General features: G+C 37.8%; 1 protein-coding gene across 5 annotated transcripts in view; it reads left to right on the forward strand.

Annotated features, from left to right (window-relative positions):
* The window catches only part of LOC139474947 (patched domain-containing protein 3-like), a 63,548-nt gene extending 45,772 nt beyond the window's left edge, over nt 1–17,776 (forward strand). For 2 of the 5 annotated variants that reach the window (XM_071258145.1, XM_071258148.1), the window contains exons 2-5: nt 9,845–9,904; nt 10,944–11,912; nt 12,221–12,427; nt 12,685–17,776. In XM_071258145.1, the coding sequence (XP_071114246.1) occupies nt 9,901–9,904; nt 10,944–11,912; nt 12,221–12,427; nt 12,685–14,066 (2,562 nt within the window). In that variant the 5' untranslated portion in view covers nt 9,845–9,900 and the 3' untranslated portion in view covers nt 14,067–17,776. Of the gene's footprint in view, nt 1–7,915; nt 8,026–8,291; nt 8,376–8,629; nt 8,739–9,844; nt 9,905–10,943; nt 11,913–12,220; nt 12,428–12,684 lie in introns of those variants that run through there. The other 3 variants (XM_071258146.1, XM_071258147.1, XM_071258144.1) reach the window with 3 other exon arrangements.
* The last annotated feature ends 4,537 nt before the right edge of the window (nt 17,777–22,313 follow it).

Raw genomic sequence — 22,313 nt, forward strand, 5'->3', positions numbered from 1 at the left:
AAGAGAACTTGAAGAGAAGGATATTAGGTGTCAAGGGAACCTGACTTGCGCTGCGGTAATAACGATAGAGGCGTCGTAAATATGTCATATCATTATCCTGTAGATCACAAATCAATCGATATCACATGTTCCAGGAAAACAACTTCCTAGCAACCGTTGCTATCCCGACACTGAGTCATTGTGTAAACAGAGGTCGACAAAACATCATTAGAAACAATCATTTCAAATGTAGTTCTGGAACATGTTTTGCTTACAGGCATAGTATATATTTACTCGGCACTCATGTTACAGTGCTTGATCTTTATATCTATTTCTCGGGACTGCAAGGTTTCATCTGCAAATGGAACTGTTTTCTGAATCGTATAAAATTTGGTTCAAAAATATTTATATCATTAGTACAGACAGCCACATGGACACACACGCAGCATGAAAAATCAATTGAAAAAAAACCTATTGCCTATTGCGATATGTATGTGATTCTCCCTTTTGTTTTACATTATTAGATAGATTTGTTCAGTTGGAACGTAATGAATTTCTGCATTCTGTTTAAAATATTCTGTGGAGAACATTTCCAAATGTGTCGCCTCAGTGACAAAAACTAATGTCAAGTTCAATTCCATTTCATTTTTACTTGTACCACATGTTCCCCTTTTGGTTTTCATATGATCAATGGATTTGTCTTTACATGTATTTCTGATACGCTCACCGCTTCGAGGACACCTGGTATAATTACTGTTCGATAGCGATTCATAAACGCATACTCATGATATAGTCGGAATGGTAACAATGAACTGTTTTAGCAGAGATTTCTTATGAATAATGGAAAGGGTTTGGGCGCTTTTATTTACGTTTCCATTCTTGAATAATGCAATAATAGTAGATTTCGTCCAGACACCTGTATCAAAAACTCGATAGAAACTTGTAACAAGAAAGGCCTGATATCAGATAATGAGTATTTAAGCATTTCAACTATAATACAATCATAAACACATAGGTAGGCTCGGAGTCAGTATACTGTGTCTGAGTGGGGTGTTAATGTTAAACTGCGGCATGGCATCTCAGTGGGTTAGCACTATAAATTCGGCATTAATCCGGACTACTACAAGCAGCCACACATGCGCAACGCAAAACAGATATTTTTGGCTATAAAAGAAAAATTAGCCGACCAAGAGGTGCCAAATGAAGAGGTTTAATGTGTTATAGTGTCAGTGAAAAATTTCCCGGATCAAAATGATCACAGCAAGGACATGCAAACCATTAGTCGGGAAACACGTACGATTCGGAAAAACGCACCAAGTGCATTAACAAAAGGGCCATGGAGCTGCACGCACTGCACGTACAGCCTCACTTTGAACGGTAATAAAGTGCAGGGTTTTTGACAGTACCAAGATTAACAGAAGTGCAAAGAAACAACGTCATATGCCGCTTGCAGGCAGGTGAATCACGATCAGATGTTGCCACGGTTTTTTATGTAGCACCAGCACCATCACAAGGCTATGAGATCGATTTCAACAGCATGGGTCAACACGTGATAGGCCAAGGTCGGAACGACCAAGAGTAACCACCCCTGCCCAAGATCGCTAATTCCGACTGCGCCACCTACGTAAAAAGGACAACCACAGCATCCTCAACCGCATCCCAAATACCCGGACAGCGCAGAATCTCCGACCAGACCGCAAGAAACCGTTTAAGAGCAGCAGGTCTACGAGCAAGACGTCCTGTTCGACGCGTCATATTGAGTCGACAACATCGTCAACAATAAACAGGGTATTTCCTCAACTGCGATGGAGAGATGTCTGGTTCAGCAACGAATCAAGAGTTCTCCTCCGTCGATGGGATGGAAGAGCACTGGTCTACAGACGTCGGGGAGAACATTCGCAGGAAACTGCGTACAGGAAGTGGACAGGTTTGGTCTGGGTAGCGTTATGATATGGGCGGCTATCTCTCATCATGGCAGGACAGGTTTGTTTCATATCCAGGGCAATCATACGGCTCAACGATACATGAACGAAATTTTCCTACCACACATCCTCCCAATTGCAGCCAACGTCAACGCTTTATTCGAGCAGGACAACGCTCGACCGCACACAGCACGGATCACAAGAGCCTTTCTACACAACAACAATGTTGATGTTCTCCCCTGGCCCTCCAGATTCCTGGATTTGAACCCGATAGAGCACCCGTGGGATGAATTGGATAGACGGGCAGGCGATGTCAGGCCGCTATCGATTCCACCGGGGGACATACGCGTTATTGATGATAGCTGACCCTCACCTTGGACATTTCCTATGTACCGATAACTGGGACGACTGCAATCACCAAGTGTTGTCTCCACAACATTTTGGCTCAATACCTTGTTCGGTTCCTCGTATAAATGTATACTCCTCAAAAAAAGAAAGGTAGGAAAATACATTTATACAAGGAACCGTACAAGGTGCAGCTCCATGGCCCTTTTGTTAATGCACTGGGTGCGTTTATCCGAATCTTACGTGTTTCCCGACTAATAGTTTCCATGTCCTTCTTGTGATCATTTTGATCTGGGGAATTTGTCACTGACACTATAACACATTAAACCTCTTCATTTTGCACCTCTTGGTCGGCTAATTTTCCTTTTATAGCCAAAAATATCTGTTTTGCGTTGCTTTGTTTTAAAGAGCATATTTTCCTTCCTCACAAATCTAGCCTTGTGTGTCTGTTTTTTAAGAGTGTATTAAGCCATCATCGTCCTCATCATCATCATTATTATTATTAACAGATTAAAATTAAAAAAATGCAGCAAAGAGGGTTTGGGTGATCCTGGCACAGTCAGGCCGGTAAGGTTCATCATCAGCTCAGGGCCCTTGCCCCCTCTACACGCAGCCCAGACAGCGAATGGGACTTCTCCCAGGAAGCGCTGCCTAGTCAAACCCACCCAAACTTTTCGGAGAACGTGAAGACTCCCCACCACTGCAGCCTTCTGCATTACCCAGATTGTCAGAAGGGCTGTATTCCGGGTAGTAAACCAGGGTATTCTCCCAATGTGAGTCAACAGATAGGGAGGTACCAAACCTGAGGCACCGAAAACAACTTGGTACTTGGGATGCAAGCGTGACATTTCGAAAGTGAGGTCCGCATAGTTGCCATGTTGCTCAATCTTGTCAATCACATTAGTGTCAAAGGGGACAGAAAATTCAATGATATAAACAGATCAGGTTTGTTGGCCTGGATACGTCTTAGGCTGTAAATGGGCCTATTCCAAAGAATTTTCTATTTATCATTTTCAATGACGGCCTCTACATATTCCGCATGGGTGGGCCTCTGTCTCAAAACCACAAGCATGGCGAAGACGGCAATAAAAGGATCGAGCTACACCATCATGTCGTTTAAGATACTGGGTTTGTGCCAAAGCTTGGCATCCACGGACAATGTGCTGGGCAGTCTCATTAAATTCATTACATAATCTATATTTCATATTTACATTTTGATGCAAAATCACACATTGACGGTTTCGAGTGGGAAGTGACTGGTCCTGAGCAGAAAACAGAAAGCCTTCTTTTCACTTTTCAGGCCAGCCGACCTCATCCAAGCGAAGGACTCTGCAGAGTTGGTTATCTTCTCAACACACTGCACATAAGCTCGATGCAGTGGTCCTTCAGAAAGTCATGGCCGATTTGATCGCTTGGATGATCCTGACGCTCATTTTTGTACCGTCCAGCAGTACAGAACCACCAACATTATCAAGACTGACATCGATATTATGTCCCACATCCTTTACTCGTTTTAGAGAACTGTTGAATGCCTTGTTTTCATCGTGAGACTTGTCATGCTTCACAAGAGGATCATCAGACAAATAAATGTGTGCAAACGTGCACAAAACAATTCTATCATGAAGAGCCTCCACATTAATCAGACCACGCCCACCCATCATAATTGGTAAATATAAGAGATTGAGAGAAGAGCGAGGGTGGTGGGATATATTGTCTGCCATGATTCTTCGTGTGAGGGTGTCAATATCCTGAATTTCTTGTTTCCAAAAGAATACAAAAGGACGGGTACAGCATAAGAATTTGTGACTTTGACTTTATTGCGAGCGTTGAGCTCTGAACTCCAGATTTTCTTCAGTCTACATTTGTACTCTGCCCGAAGTTTGTCCTTGATATGGGCATTCTTGAGTTTGTCCCTAATCTGCATCCCTAAGTACGTATAGGCCTGACCTTCCACGAGATGGTCAATAACTCCTCCCCCAAGTAAACTGACTGATCCTTCCTCTTCGACCTTGCCACGTTTCAAATGAAGCATGATTCAAAGTTTTTTCAGTGGCCAACGTACAATACATTACAAAAATCAATTTTGAGACAGATGTGCGTTTTGTCTAACAAATAGAGAGTTGTATATACATGCATGCATGACATGACACTAGAGAGTATAATTTTCTTAAACATGGGTTATGACAATAATATTTTGGGAAATATCTGTTTCTTCAATGCAGGATATGGACATACTAACATGAAATGGAACTCATCTTCAACAGCTTGCATGTCACAATAATTACAAAGTCTTTGAGAATATTCCACACCACAGCGTCTACCAATATTTTTTCGTCAAGGGTAGCTCACCAGATCGTAACAGGAATATATAGAATTCAACGTTCAAAAGTAACTTAAAAGTATTAGGTAAATATAATAAACCAATATTTTATACACCTTTTATGATGATCAACATACAATCCATATCTTCCACAATATCCTCGTACTGCTACACTTGTTACATGATTTCCAAGACCCAAAACAAACTTACAAAATTTCAAAAGACATTTTTCAACTGCTGTCATTTTGTTAAAACCCCAGTTTTCTGACGAGTACAACAATATGGGATTTATTTGCATATCAAAAATCTTAAATAAGGCGGAGATAGGGATATTCTTAAAACGAATTCTTATTTGCTTCAATGCAAAGAGAGCTTTATTAGTCTTTTTCACCAGGGTATTGATGCCCGAAGTCCAACACAAACGGTTTGCAAATATTAAACCCAGGTAGCTGTAATAAGTAGAAACTTTAATATTTATGTTTCCAAATTTCCAATTCTCTGTATTTCTGAGTTTGCCACCATTCCTGAAAACTAAAATTTCAGTTTTATCCAAGTTTATATTCCCATTTCAAGCAAAATGTTTAAAGTATATCAATCTTTCTCTGCTGACCAATACCGCTGTCATCAAATAAACATAAGTCATTTGCACATAATAACAACAAAATATAACAGAAAGTCCTGTCCAACAAAAATACCTCTCTGTCCTGAAGATTGCAAAATAAGTTCTAGCTCAACAATAGATAAAGAAAACAACAGAGGACTCAATGGACATCCCTGTCTGACACCACTTAAAGTATCAAAGAAACATGTAATTTCATAATTAGATAACTTAACGGCTGATGTAACTTTGGAGTACATATCTTTAATTACCACAAGAACTCTACCATGTATACCTTTTCTTAACAAAATATACCACAATTTACGATTTACACAATCAAAGGCTTTTTTTTTTAAAATCAACAAATAAACAATAAATCGTTCATTTGTCTTAGATAAGTACTTTTGAATCAAACTCTGCAAAACAAAAATATTATCAACTGTGCTATATCCAGTCCGGAGGCCAGCTTAAGATTATGGAAGCTTTTAAAATATGTCACAAAACAAAGTTAGTCTTTTGTTCTAAATAAATGTAAAAACTTTACCAAATATATCACTAAGGGTAATACCCCTATAATTATTAACGTCAGCATTGCTCCCTTTCTTATGAAGTGGTTTCAGAAGACCTCGAGCCCAATCCTCTGGGTGCTGTCCCCTCTGCAATATAGTGTTATACAACACGATTAAATATGGAATAAGAATAGCTTTACAACATTTAATCATATGTGGAAGAACTGCGTCAGGACCTGCTGCATTCCCATCTTTCAAATCATTTATAGCATTCAAAACCTCTTCATATGTAATATAACTATTTCAAATATCGCAGCCATCACAAGAGCTGCAAACAGCATCAACATTTTCTGAAATAAACATTTCGGCATTATTTAGGTTATCAATATCAACATCAAAATCAGTAATGTTCAATATAGTTCAACCACTCATATGTAGATATGGATGATATAGAATGATCCCTTTGACACATGAGATTCTAAATATTACTCCAAAATACCTCAGAGTTAGATGAATTCGACAAAAGATTAATAACAGTACTGTCTTCATAATCACGTATCTATACATATTTCTTAAACGTCTAAATTCATGATGATAAGTAAAGTCACCAGTGATCCTAAACATATTAAGGGTATCATATTTTTCACGTTTCAGTTCTTCACAATCACTATCATGCCACACAACATACACACTTTGTCGTGATGACAATTCATGTTGCGTCATACCACAAACATCAGCAGCTTTGGTAATACACGATGTTAAATGAAGCATGTTGCATTTGTCGAGTTTAAAGGACATGCCGATATCATTAGAAAAGGACTCGACAAGCAGAATCTGATTTTGATTGTAGGTCATCCTTTTTCATCCATGTAAGGGAGGTGAGTTAGGGGTGTTGGGGATCTGTTCTGAGGAGGTCCCGGGTGAGTATTATTATTACTATGAATACCCTGTTTGAAATGACCGTGCCTTTTCTTTGATATGGTGTCACTCGTAGTTCAAATGACCAAAACTTAAATTATGATTATTGAAGCTATGTCAGTTCACAATTACATCATCAAACTTGCTTCTTGTAATACTGATAATATATTTTTGTATGTAGAATTTGTTTTTATGAAGTGTTTTTCAACACTGATAAGCAAATAGAAAGCGATAATCGTCTGTCAACTTTGCAATTCATACAACTAGATCAATATCATTTAATATTCTGATAGAAAAATTATTTCTTAATGTTTTTCAGTTCAGCTCATGTTTTCAAAAGAATGTGGTTGAAAGCTATTGAACGTGACTATTGGTCTACATAAATCCTCTTATTTCCCTGTCATTAGAAACAGTTTATGTTTGTAGTTTTAAAAACATAGAACAGCAATACGAAGATTTTTGTTTTACTATTGATATGAAGCTTACAAAGGTTTTTCGTTCCACATAAATCTTTTGATACAGTACAATTTTATAATACATTTTGTGTGCTTTCTCAAATATCTATAAATTTAGAAGAAAAAAAATATTATCATGTGCATACAGGGAATCCAACCTAATCACATTTTAGGTGAAAATACAACTCCACTTTATTCATTACAGGAAACACCATTTATTTGGAAACATTACCACATAGGATTTCACAATATGTTTGTGATAATATAGGCTTTATAACAGGCGTAATTTCGACAATGCGCTAATATTACGACTCATTGCAATGGGCCTTTCGCAAACATTGTAAGAATGGAGCAATAGACGTGAACTAGCCAAGCAGCATAGAGTCCCAAAATGCTCAGTGAGAATACTAGTAACTGGAAATGATTGCATTAATATCCTTGCCCTTTTGGGTAATATATGTACATAACGCTGAGCAGTTAGATGAAGTGTAAGTAAGGAAGCGAATGTATCTATTCTATGTCACAGAGAATTAAAGATAGTTAATATCTTGGCACAACGCATTGTAAATATTTGAAAGTATGAATTCTATGGTTTGATTTTTCCCGCGATCTTTAAAAAAAATGGATTATATTACTAACCGTGACCGTCTGACAAGATAAGTCTGATTATTTTTTATTTTTTTTAAGAACATGGAAATAACAATGTTATCAATTTTCTTTCGTGCAAAATCATGTATTACTGATTACGTATTACTGATTACTGATTTATTACACTTCTAAATTTACTGGTAATCTCAAAGCTTCCTAAAACATGTTTACATTAGATAAGATTGTCACATGACGTGTGCACTAGGCTATTGTACATTTCCAAGTACTACACTCACGTTTTCGCGGAACTCAACCTCGGTAAATCATACAGTTCTTCAATACTCTTTGTTTACTCATAAACAAAAAAATGGAAGATTATCTTAATGAAAAGGTATGTTTTATTCCTCATCAGCCATACACTGTGTAGGTGCACAAGGAGATGTTATGTTCAAATATTTTCATAAAGATTTGGGCATCTGAAGTTTGGTTATTTTCTTCTGTATATCTGCTGTTTCAGTTGTGAGCCCCATTGGTCTGGTTATCTAATTACTATGTGTATATATATATACGGTCTTTGTCATCATTAATGTATTATCACCATGTCACTATGGAAACTGTTGGAAAGGCTGCGGCTGTTGTTCTTACGAATTCATAATTATCGTGTTTGTTGTATTATTTCTATGAAATCACAGCCATGTGATCATTTCGTCCCTCAACGCAAGAAGTGTCTGCAGATTGACGGTACGTATATTCTGATGTACAAACGCTAAAGGATATAAATCGATTTTCATATCACGTATGAGTGAGTGAGTGAGTGAATTTGGTTTAACGCCGATTTGAATATTCAGATTCTGGTAAGGCCACCAACGTCATCCAAATGTAATGTGTGTTAAACTTCCTGGTCTAGGGCTGCTAAACACGTGAGGTCATTAATCACCAGTGTTTGATAACGTCTGCAGTGCAGGCAAGATACTGGCCAATAGGTGTAACAGATGGATTGTGTGACAGGTTTGCAATACTGAAAGGAAAGTAAAACACGATATCGTATTAGACGATATTGTATTACTAATTGTAACACTTCTTTCCCAGTCTGAGGGGATACTGGTAAGTTTTATTGATTTTGAAAACAACAACTTTTTAAATGTATATGTTGTGTTAGAGCTGTCATTGTATGAGCTAATGGTATTATTTTACGGAAACATTTGCAAACATTTTGAGACAAACACTATATATTCTATTCCAACCACTTCTTGCTGGTTATGTTCGCCTAGTGTTATGTATATAGAACTGAATTTACATGACAATTCAAGTTTAGGTGCCATAAAGTGTCATATCACATAAAAATATTCCTGTCTTCAGAAATAGAACCGACTGTGTCTATTCTGAGGGTTGATAAATAATATCGATCACAATTCAGTTTTCAATGTATCATGATAATCTGTACATGACGACATGTTTTCCTATTTAACTGATACCTTACGCCGTTAGTTGTCTTTAAAGGTATTAACCGAGGGGTTACATACGAGAAAGAAATGGTGACGTTATTTTTATTACCAATATGGTTAGAAATAACCGAATTCATAAAAATCGTATGTGCACTTCACGCCCCTGCTTCACACGAAAGTATGAAATGTGCTCCACATATAGATAAAATTGGCAGTAAAAGGAATAAGTAAAGTAAATATAAGCGACAAAACCCTTTCCATATTCATAAGAAATCTCTGCCAAAGCAGAATCGAATGTACTATTGCGAGTAATGAGGGATATTGCAAGCCGAGAAGGTAAAAATGGTATTTTGCCACAACATATGATTATCTGAGGGTATCCTATGGTTACATGAAATAATAACACTTGATTTCAGGCAAAGAACAGTAAGAAAAAAACATCCCATATGGAACACCTGGCCGTTGTCTCTTTTCAAGTGACACATACAAGTTGACATTTGTGCTTGATGTCATAATCATGTTATCTGACAAGACAAGAGAAATTTCCACCAAAATCAACTCCCTCGTCACTTTTCATACAAGGACGTGGACCACATACTGCATTGTTACATTACCAGATGTATAAAAAAGAAATATTAGCACGAGGCGAATCGCGAACATTTCACATTGAAATGAACGACATAGTTCACGAGTGTTAGATGTTCAAGAAATATCACGTGACAAGTTTATTTACATATTGATATTCGTTTCGATTTCTTGCTTCAGAACTCCTACTTTCTTTGAGGAGGAATCTCTAAACCTCTGGAAGACAAGGCGGTGACATGGGTAAGTGATATTTATGTCATTCCCACATTGTAATTGGGTCTAATTATGTTGACGAGCCTTTTTAGCAGACACCGCATGTTGGCATGTGTTGTGTGGTACCCACATAGGAAAGTCCTTAAAATGTGCTTATGCCAGGTTTTCTTGTAACGACGGGATGTCACTTCTCAATTTGTTTTCTCTATTTTTGTTTTATTGTGACGATATTAGCCACACATGACTTATCCATTAAATATCACTTCAACCTGGTGAGAATGAACCTCCTTAATGTATCCCTAAAGTAAAAGATTAGGAACATTTAGAAAATGATCCAAATTTTGTAAAATTATAATGCTGTTATTTTACCCCATCAATATGTCTCGTAACAGAACCCTTTAACCCTGTATGTTTATTTACTGAAGCCACTGCTCGGTAAATCTGTTGATATACATAGTATATTTGCATGTAGTGATAAAAATGTTGATGAATTAATGCTGTACCTCTAATGCCGATGATAGCGCTCTGAGAGAACTAAAGCATATTCTGCATGTATGTATGCTTTTTAGAGTATTTTAAATTGTTGTCACCTCATAGTGTCACATAAATCCATACTGATTGGGGAAAATGTCATCAACCAGAATTTTAAGGTTTTCGACAGTTAGTATCTTTTTATTTATGGCTAAAATGGTTAAGGCATACATAAAAGTAACCAGGGTGATCACGTAAAAAAATCCTATTAGGGCTGATGGTTTATAGTCCATGTTTTAAATAGTTCTGTAATTGAAATGCCCTTAAAATAACATAAAATCTGTTATATTTTTAGAATTGTTTTACTGTTTTATGGGTGTTTAAATACTGTATCTTATTTTCTCGTTGATACATAGCTGAAAGGTAAACTCTAAACACATTTTGTTTTCTCTGGATACAACTGGTGTGTATGAAAACGATGGAAACGTCAGATTGACACACGTTGAAATCCATTAGTCAATGCTGTCTTCATTGAATTTGTTCAGTATTGTATGATTGTTAATTGATAAACACATCTCTCACTTTTTAATTACAGATGAACAGGGACGTCAATCTAATAAAAACATGGATTGTTTTTCGCGTGTCTCTACATGGTACCAGAACCGATTCAGAACTCTTGGAATCCTGATTGGCTCCAATCCTGTCAAGCTGATCGCGTTGTCATTACTCGTGACTGCTGGTCTGAGCTGCGGGATGTTGAAACTGACGTCGGAGTCGGACACAGAAACTCTGTATACCCCAGTGGGAAGCCAGGCGTCCAAGGACAGAGAGAAGACCCAGGCCGTATTTAAAGACGACACCGGCAACAACTACTCCCCTCGTTCATTGACAAAATCCGATCTGTATGGAGACGTTATTTTTTCAGCTACAAATGTTATTGACTCAATGTCTACAATAGAATTCTATATAGATTATATCAAGAACATAAATGTAACGCAAAACAATATTGAGTATGCATACTCTGATGTATGTGCCAGACAAGATGGAAACTGCTATAGATCTGGGGATACATTCAATGAGTCTTTAGCCGTTGGCATAACTTATCCAGTGTGGAACAATGTAGATTTATCTCAAATCTTAGGAAAAGTCCATGCAAACCAAGGTAAATTAGTTTCAGCAGGATACCTGAAAGTAACCTTCCACCTGAGGCAGGACTCGGACACCCTTCGTGCTGCAGCGGTTGCCTGGGAAGATGAGTTCATTAAAGTAATGTCAAGCTTGAGACCTGACAACGTAACCATCAACTATGCCACATCGCAGTCACTGGACAAGGAACTAAATGCCAACACTGGCGGCGACATCACTTACTTCTCAATTACGTTCACGTTGATGATCGCGTACGCAACAATTGTCGCTGGTGGTGACATGGTGTCATCGAGGACATGGGCGTCCTGGGCGGGTGTTCTAGCAGCTGGAATGGGGATAGCGTCTGCCTTTGGTCTTGTCAGTCTGTGTGGAATGAAGTTTGTCGACATTGTTGGGACGATGCCATTTCTGGTCCTAGGTATCTGCATATCTACAATATACACGTAGAACGCTCCTTGTGACATCATTTACTTCACAATAACGTTAAATAAAGCTCAGTCACATGAATGATGTCCGATGCAATTCCCTATTTTGAATTATACCATATGTTCCCGTGGGTGTTTTTTCAGCTGAACTGAATTGACTTGCCTTTGCATTTGATTGTGATTCATAAACACATGCTCATTATATAGTCGGAATCGTACGATCGACTCTGCTTTTGACGGAGGTATCTTTTGAATGTGGAAAGGGTTATATTGCTTTTATTTGAAACTGATTTTACCACAGGTATTGGTGTGGACGACATGTTCCTGTTGATGTCCAGCTGGGCGGAGACCTACCCTCACCAAGACAAGTCCGTGTCCGAAAGGATGGGAATGACCTTTGCCACGGCGGGTATCGGTATCACCATCACGTCTCTCACTGATCTCCTGGCCTTCATAATTGGAACATCATCCGTCTTCATCAGCGTCCGGAACTTTTGTGTATATACAGGTATTGATTCTCATGAACCGATGTTTTAATGAATGAATGAATGAATGAATGAATGAATGAATGAATGAATGAATGAATGAATGGGGGTGGAATTATAATTCATAATGTGAGGGAGGGAGTTATTTCCATCATGGCAATGCTAACATAGAAGATCAGTATTCCATTTAATATACATGTACAGATTTTTTATTAAATTATGCTATTTCATATACTGACTGTGTATCGTTCTACAAATGATGCCATATATGTTCTCCCAGGAGTGGCCGTCATCTTCTCCTACCTGTACCAGTGCTTCTTCTTCGCACCCTGTCTGAGTCTTCACGGACGCCGGGTAGAGGAAAAGCGCCACTGCCTGACCTGCCTGAGGGTGAAGAGTCGGAAGGACTACAAGAAGGAGAAGAAAACATTTTTCCAAGTGTACTTATGTGGAGGAGCACCTCCTACTAAAAGGGGGCAGGATGAAAGCATATGCGAGACTGGTCCAAGAAAAATACTCCCAGTCATACTCCTTCATGTTGTTGGTAAAATAACAGTCATAGTTGTGTTTTTAGCATACCTTGGTGTCGCGATATATGGTGTTGTGAACCTGAAGCAAGGTCTTGATTTAAAGAATCTGGTTTCACCATCCTCCCATTTCTATTCCTATACTGATACCAAAGACACGTACTTTCCCAATACTTTCCCAATTCCTTTCATATTTGAAGACTCGACCAACTATTTGAACAAAGAAACAATAGCACATATTAACAAATTGCTTGCTGATGCACAAACAGATAGTGAAGTAAATTCACAATCATCCATTTGTTGGTTGACTAATTACATAAACTCTCCATATTTTGACAACAGGAGTGAAACAAATTTTGTATCAGGAGTGCACATCTTTCTGAATATTACACCAACATTCAAAAACGACGTGGCTTTTGACGGTAACGGTGGGCATATCATTGCGAGTCGCTGTTACCTGTTCTCTGATGATATCAAGGACTCAAATGAGCAGGCTAGAGTGATGACTCGGATGCGAGAGCTGGCCGATAGCTCTCCCTTGTCAGTTTACACTTACTACCCTGCCTTCATTTTCTTCGAGCAGTACATCGCCATCCTGCCCAGCACTCTTCAGACGGTGGGGGTAGCTCTTGTCGTCATGACGGTGGTCACGATTATCTTCATGCCACACCCCCTCATGATAATACTAGTTGTTCTCAACATTGTATCCATTCTGGTCGGGATATTCGGCTTCCTGTACTTCTGGGATCTTAGTCTTAGCTCGATCACCATGATCCATCTCATTATGTCTGTCGGCTTCTCGGTTGATTTCAGCGTCCACGTCTGTTCGGCCTTCATGCTGGGGACAGGCAGCACTCGTCATGAAAAAGCCAAATATGCGATTGTCCATGCCTCTGGTCCCATACTAAATGGTGCCATCTCCTCCTTTCTTGGTGTCATCGTCCTGGTTTTTTCTGAGTCCTACATCTTCAAATCCTTCTTCAACATAATGCTCACGGTCATGTTGTTCGGTATGCTGCATGCAGTGTTTCTTCTTCCAGTGATTCTGTCCCTAATTGGACCCATGGGCTCACCTGGAAAAAATCCTGACCCACCTCGTCGAGCTGTTTCAGTAGTTGGAGAAACAACTAATTAAAATACTTACTCTTCTAAAACATTGAATATTATTTTGTTATAAATTTGATGAATTCTATGCTCTAGGCAATTGGCAACAAACATGTTCATGAGACGATAATTATTCTGTAGATAATATATTAGAAAATATACTTTATTGTTCACCGTTTCTTAGATTATTGAGAGGGGTTGTTCAAAACACAAACCTTTTAATCAAGTTTCGTCTGGAGCTCGTCTCATTTTACGTATTTACAGCTAACCAATGAATGAACACGTGTTTCCAAAGGATTTATAAAACACAGATTTAACGTGTTTCATCGGGTTTTAGTAAACGAGGATGCGTTTTAACGTTAATACTTTCTTTTCAAAAACCCGTTTTAATTAACAAAACTTCCAGATGATAGAGGAAATGAGGGAAACTATAATATTATATCGGCAAGCAACTATCAAGTGTGGATCTGCCCACTCCATAACCAAAAAAAGCATGCTTACCTCTAGCAAGTAGAACATAATTAATTCCTCTTTAAAATATACATATAGTATTCCACCTGATTTTTAATGTCGATATTGTTGTTGAAATGTCACAGTTGTTACCAAAAACATAACACAGGAGATGTGAATAAAATGAGTAGACAAGTTCATGTGTGCAGTTATAGAGTTACTGACTGATTGTCAATGTTCAAACTATGATACTTTTTGACGACATTTTAAACCCGAACGAGCATGGGAACCCATTCTTTATTTGATTTTTCGATACGAAAATTTGTGCGTAACTTTTGCTGTCAAAATTTCAATAAATTGTTATATTTAATGGAAACATCTATATGCCTTAATCCCCCGTTTTTGAAGAATGCAGTTGTTCAACAGACAGTTTTTAATCACTTGTTATCAAATATTTGTCTGTCAGTAATATAGATAGTCTAGCTGTTGTTTTTAAACGGAAGAAAATACAATTACTTTTGCTAGAAAAAGATTAAATATACTCTTTTTACAAATATACTATACACATATTTGATCACATGTATTTCCTTGTTAAATCAATAAATAGTACACTGTATAGTTATATTCAATTGTTAAAACCGCTCGTTCCACACTGTTTTAGATGTAAAACCTGATGCGAAACGCTTATGGTTTTGCACTTGGTCACACATGCAGATAAATATAATTTTATAAAATGCGAAAATAAAGGCTAAATCATTGTCACACATGCGATCCAGAAAATATAACAGCGGAACTCTGAAAACTGTAACATTGAGCAAGGTGTCTCCGGGCGGGCGAATAAAAAGGGAAACCACTCTCAGTTAGAGTATGAACTAAGATTAGCTGCCCCTGAGGACACAGTCATTACTATAGCCTGAGCCTGCCTACACTTTCCGTTTTTATCCTTCCCAAATTATCGAAAAGGTACGTTGTTTCACACTTCTTCAGCATGGACTCGGATAGAAATATATTGTAAGCTATCGACTAAATAGTTATGTGGATCGCTGTCACGATTAAGAACATTTCTAGCGTGAAATCTTTGATGCGTTCTTCGTGTTTTCGAAGTGTCAATTTGAATTACACAGTTTAACAACAAATGAAATGAAATCGCAAAGTATGCCGTCATCTTGAATGAAGGTAAAATATACTTACGACAGGTATGGAGCTATCTTAGATTTACGATAAACTTAAGATATCTCAGGGCTACGATAGTTTCGAAAATAGGCTACGATAGCCTACGATTTCCTTACGATAACTTTACGATAATTTTAGGGCTACGATCGTTTCGAAAATCTAGGCCCTGTGCTTTAAATACTTTTTACATTGGGGACAGTCCAGTTTGCCTTCAGCCACTGAGGACCGCCTCCGAGGTCTAGTGGCAGAGCGTCCGCCCGGAGTTCGATCCGGGGGGCCGCGTCATACCAAAAGACGTTAAAAGATGGTACTTAAATTGTTGTAACTCTGTCTGGCGCTCGTCATTAAGGACTATACTGTGTCTGAGTGGGTATTCATGTTAAACTGCGGCATGGTATCTCAGTGTGCTAAATCGGCATGTGATAAATCGGCAGATAAAGAATATATATAAATAAATAATTCAGATACATTATTGTTTGAAGTGAAAATATCATTATCATTATTATTTATCATCTATCTCTTCGATAGAAAATTAGATTAATATGTTACCCTGAGAAAGGTTTCAATGTGGCAGTTTATGAAGAATCAATCATGATCAATAGCATCGAAGTTTTATCTCCTTTGTTTCTAACTAATAATATGATATAATCATCAATGTAGAGAAGAGCCAGAGATACAGATACATAACACATTGATCTATCAAAATACAAAATAACCGATCTAATGATTGTTTGATTCATTTGCAAATAAAGTTTATACGCGTACATCTTCGTATATTGAAGTGACATTTCGTTCCGTCTGTTACTATAATGTTAGTATGACTCATGTTACTATGACGGGATTCGAGGTTTCTCAAGGCATCAAATTGGATCTTTGAGTTGAAACTAAATCTTCTCAAAAAGGCTCTGCCGCCTGCACCTATTTTATGTAGTACTAAGTTTGTTCAAGGCATTTTGGTCAGCAATCAAATAAAGTTGTCATATTGGATAAGAAGAAAAACGTGGGTCATCCGTCGTAAGCATCTTCTCAGAAACCACTGGACCGGTAAAGCTAAAACTTTACATGCTTCTTTTCAGCAGTCATGACACCTAAATTTGTCCAAGTGGTTCGAAGCTGATTTTCAATATGGCCTCAACGCAGCCACATTAAAATATCCTATTCATGGCCATTACCCAATCATGCTCTTTTGAAAATATAATGAAATGAAAATCATGTGTAGTTAGCAGCTGGGCTCAACATATGTCGACCATATTTAAAAGTTTGGCCTTCATTTGAACTTTGCAGTACGGCCAAAATGAAAATGGAAACTGTTTTTTAGACATTACTCAGCCATTTCTGTTCAAAATATCATGATAATTGGTATGAGTGTAGTTAGTAGTGGAGCTCGGCACATACTTTCCGTTTTTAATTATATTTTTAGTTTGGCCGCAATGGCAGTTATAATGAAAAAGATATTTAGACTGCTCAGCGCCATTTCTGCTTAAAGTGTACTGTTATGCTCTAGAATTATCTCAAGATGCATTTGGCTTAATTGACATCTTCTTTGAAAGTGTCAGACTGTGGAAGCTGAAGCTGAAAACATCACATTTTGTTCAAATCATTTGGATTTTACTGTATATTCATAAGCATTTGAAACAATTGTGTAGCATTAGAACGAATTCTCCTAAGAAGATATATATCACTGAAAGTTGAAACTTTCTTTAAAGTTAAGTCAATCGTTGTGCATTGCAAAATGTTATACAACAGTATTCTTGCAGATTTGGAAACGTTGAGGTACTTTTGTTGTTTTTGTCAAACGTATTTATGCGTTTTTCTTCAGTATTTATGCAGAAAATATTTAATAGTAACGCTGACAGCAACTTTATACGTGACTGTCTTTCTTGACATTTTAAACTGTTTACTTCATTTCCAGGTGGCAATGTTGTTTGGGTTTTTTATTATTTATTCCTACTCTGTAAATATGCTTTTATGATCAGCTTCACAAAGTATTCACTCATTTGTATCAAATGAGGTGCAAAACAGCACAAACATATTCCCGTAATATCCAATGATGTAATATTATTGTAATGTAATTTATATAATTTGTTACAATGTACAATTCGAGTGTTGAAAATAAAGTCAATAGATCAAGTTATCGTTTCATGTGAAATGTTTCCGTAACTGAAACGATAAGAAAGAAGGCTGATAGTAGATTTACAAGTCGATCTGGAGCCGAGTGATCACTTCAGCTTACCTGTTTCCCTGTATGTCGAGCAATAATCCAGCGTAAAATGTAAAATATCTAGACGTACACGTAAAACAACTAGCTTTACATGTAAAGGCCAGTCTGTACGCGGACTGAATTTAGCATCTTCTGACGCTAGCCGGTAACCATACGCGTTTAACGTTTGTACATTTACGCATATGTTATTTATCAATAATTTCGACACTGATGTCATGGAGGTATATATACAAAAACACGAGTCAATTAAGCAAATTGCTTCGCTGTAACATAACAGTACAATAAGCGGGTAAACATGATAAGCTCTTTTCGATTGTTGTTTTGTCTAATACAAACGATTTCACTATTAAGCAATTCCCGAACTTATCAGTCAACATCGTAGCTCTGCTACACACATACAATGACAGTAACGATTTAAAAGAACAATGTTCAATATACATCGCCATACTTTTTCAAATGCTGGTATCAGTCTTTTCTTAATTTAGTACGACAACCCACTCAAAACATTGAACAGAACCAATACTGCTTTACTCAAAAGAGTTCATGTTTACCTTTTTCATGGTACTATGGAGATAAACCTACTGTGTTTCCAATGTAGATCTAAAGATGCGCGATCTATTCCAAACTCAATTAAACGCGGTTAAATTTACAGGTAACCCATCTCTACATTGCAAACACGGTACTTTTATCTCCTACATAAATCAAGTTGTGGTGGTTTGTTTCAAATAATATGAATGTCATGTTGGCAAAAGAGATTTTCAAAGAAATTATATTTGTCACAAAATTATGCATACGTTCATATCAATAATGACAATTACGGACTATAGCCGTTTGGATTTTATTCAACATGCAATGTTATCGACAAATCAACAATTCTTTTCAGAAGTTTTGACACAATCCCCATTGTGTTTTTCAAAGAAAGCAATTGGTCATATGACATGCAAATCATGTTTCAACAAAAGTACGATAGCTGCGTCAAAACGGCACTTGGATATGAATACGTTGCAAACTGAATCGACTTTTATGATTTGGGAAATTGTTTTGCCACCTTTGTTTTAATTTCTTATACCCTGGATTTGTATGTAGTAGCCAAAGAATAAATAAATTGTTTGTAAATTTTGAGAAGGCCGTAACAAAATGACGTGTAACATTAATCCTTCCCATGATACATAAGCTTTACGGAACGATATCAATAACAATTATTAAAAATATGGTATAACGGTAACAGCGGATAGATGTTAGACAGATGCCAGTGGCATCATAACATATGAGGTTTTCACATAGCCACAAAAGTCACGTTATTCGAAAACAATTTCCTTCCTGTCAAGGGAGATTTGGCAAGTTTAGTTGTTCGATAGAACTACTTGGTGGTGTCTAAAGTTCGATTGGTATATCGACCCCGCTGAAAATGTGAAGAGTAATATCTGTTGCTAACTTCATCCCTCTGAGTTGGTTGGTTGGTTGGTTTGTTGTTTAACGCCGCACTCAGCAATATTCCAGCTACATGACGGCGGTCTGTAAATAATCGAGTCTGGACCAGACAATCCGATGATTAAAATAATGAGCATCGATTCACGCAATTGGGATCGATGACATGCATCAACCAAGTCAGCGAGCCTGACCACCCGATCCCGTTAGTCGCCTTTTACGACAAGCATGGGTTGCTGAAGATCTATTCTACCCTGGATCTCTACCTTCACGGGTTTCACCCCTATGAGAGTAAATCATTAAAATTGTAGTTTGTATACATATGGGTCCTGGATAACAGGTCAAGATGACATGATAATTTTCATTTTTGTTGAAAATCCCTTTAATTTGAACGTATGGGTGTTGGGGTGAAATTGGGTTTAACGTGCATTCGAAATTGTTTCACTTATATAGCGTTTTGGGGGTTGTTGTTTTGGTGTGTTTTTTGTGTGTGTGTGTGTGTGTGTGTGTGTGTGTGTGTGTGTGTGTGTGTGTGTGTGTGTGTGTGTGCGTGCGTTTTTGCTAGTCCGGATGTCCGGATGCCGATGTTATAGTGCAAGCCCACTGAGATATCAAGTCTCAGTTTAACATGAAACAGACAGACAATTGTTAATTTGAGTCTCACCCCTGTAATACAGTATAAAATTTTAAAACATATATAAAACAACATAAAATTATTACTTAGGCCACTTAATACAGAGTTATGGGAGACACAATGCATTCTAAATGGCATTGTGTATTCATAGCTTTCGGCCATGGGAGCCGTGCCAATTTACACTTGTCAGGGGGGTACTCAAAGTACGTGATCTAGACTACCAGTTGTCGGACTTTCATGTATGTGGAAGCCTCGGTGGCTGAGTGAGTTAGATCGCTGTCTTTGTGTGCTGGCGATTAGGTGCCTCACCCTGGCAGGTGTGGGTTCGAATCCCGGACGGGACTCAACCCAAAAAAGTACTAGAATCTGTACCTTATTAAGAAAGTGTTATCCCAAATATAACATTAGTTACCAAAAGTATATGTATACTTTTAGGCAGCGTCCTTTTTCGAGGAATGTTTCCGTGAATATCCACATAAAGGAACAATATTCCATACATCTGCAGCTATATAAAGAAGCTAATTCGATGTCACGTGTCTCTCAACAGATCACTTATTTTGTGTCAGTTGTTTCGCATAGATGTCAAGTCTCGAAGGTCAGCTGAGAAAGCCCACATGACAACTATCTTCATAATGTCCACGGTTCTTTAAAAAAATTCATTGGGTTAACATGAGCAATTCATGAGCAAACAATCAACGTATTACCGGTTAACCCTTTGAACAAAGTATGTTGTTTTTACATCGGCACTTCAGGCCATGATGTGAGTGTCTTCCTTTTGCTTTTCCTTTGACATATCCACTGTAAAAGATAACAGTGATTAATCAATCAACGTATTTTCTGTTGATCCTTTGATGGCTAGATTTGATTTACAAAAAAAAGTAAATCAAATGATCATTCATCTCTTACTGGGCTGCCACGTGCATATTACATAACACACATTTAACCTCACTTGGATTTAGATTGAACAATTACCCGAAACAAGAAATGCCGAATGGGAATCTTTATCAGGTAATCTGAGCGGTGCTACCACTAATTATACCTGTAATAAATTCATTAATTGAGCATCAAGTGAATGACGACAAATACACAAGTGTAGAGTTATACTAGAAAACATGGATGACAACAAGAGAGTAGTAGTCGTATCATCGGTCTTCTCCCATTAGTAAGACAGCCCATTTGTGAGACACCTTAAAAAACAATGACATACCTGGTTGCACATGTTAATCAGGTAATTAACCCCTATCATGAAAATGGACTTGTCTTATTATAGACAAAAGAAATGACTCAAGATGCTTGATACCCTCTTTTACTTTATTTCATTCAACATTTTAATTCATCCATCCCTTAAATCCATTGTTTTAACATATTCGCCACTTAGAGTTCAGTTTAAGTTAATATCACAGTTCACATCACAGTTCACATTGAGGTTGTCACACTGACACAACCTTAATCAATCTTCAGATGTTTGCCACCAGCATCAAAGAACTGGAGTGGTGTCTTGACACCCTGGGATAGCTGATCCTTCAGTCTGGAAAGTCGATTGTCAATCTCCTTGTACACACGCTTTCTTGCTGGTGGAGCTGCACCTAGGTCTAACTGAGATAGCTTGTTCTTCTCAGATTTCTCAATCTTCTTGATGATTTAGATGAACTTGTAGAGATTAGGATGACGATGATTCAGTGATGCTGACTGAGCTGAAGGAGGGAAATATAGCTGCAGCCTCCGGATCATGTCTCAAGACGTCGTTGTAGAGGGCTGGCATGGGAGTGGCTGGTTCTTCTCTTGCTCTCTTCCTTAAGCTGCCAAGGAACTGGATTCCGCTTGTGGTGGGTGGTTGTGTACAGTGAAATTTCTAACAAAATTTCCAACTGTTGTACATATGCCAATGCAGGTCTTAACGGTACATCGCCAATGAGTACCAGTTTGTCTTACTTTGTTCTTGTCCCTGAAAGAGGACCTGGAGAGTACCTCTTTGACTGGTAATGAACTCAACCTGCTGCAAACCTGCCGTGATTGTGCATGAAGTGTTTATGTTGTTGTTGTTGCATTAGGTGTTTAAGAGGTCGCCTTCTGCCTAGGCAATTTCGGCTGACCTGTCCCTCTTTGGGACTCCTGTTTGTAAGAAGGGTTCACATATCTATTGTGAGTTCGGTGTTCACATAATTTCTGTTTTTGCATTGATATGATTTCTATTTTCTTATATTGATATGATTTTATTTTTATCCTTGGCTGCTCTGTTTATATACGTTCGAGCAGCTGTCCGTCTCTCAGAAATAGAGTTAGTTTGGCCTTCGCTATTGCATCTCTTGGCTTTAAGAGATCTATGACAGATAGCGGATCTAACTGCAATTCTTGTTTTAACCTAGACCGGG

Source organism: Haliotis cracherodii, unplaced genomic scaffold, assembly GCF_022045235.1.
Source record: "Haliotis cracherodii isolate W230 unplaced genomic scaffold, xgHalCrac1.p SCAF_3, whole genome shotgun sequence".
In the NCBI taxonomy this organism is placed as follows: Eukaryota; Metazoa; Mollusca; class Gastropoda; order Lepetellida; family Haliotidae; genus Haliotis; species Haliotis cracherodii.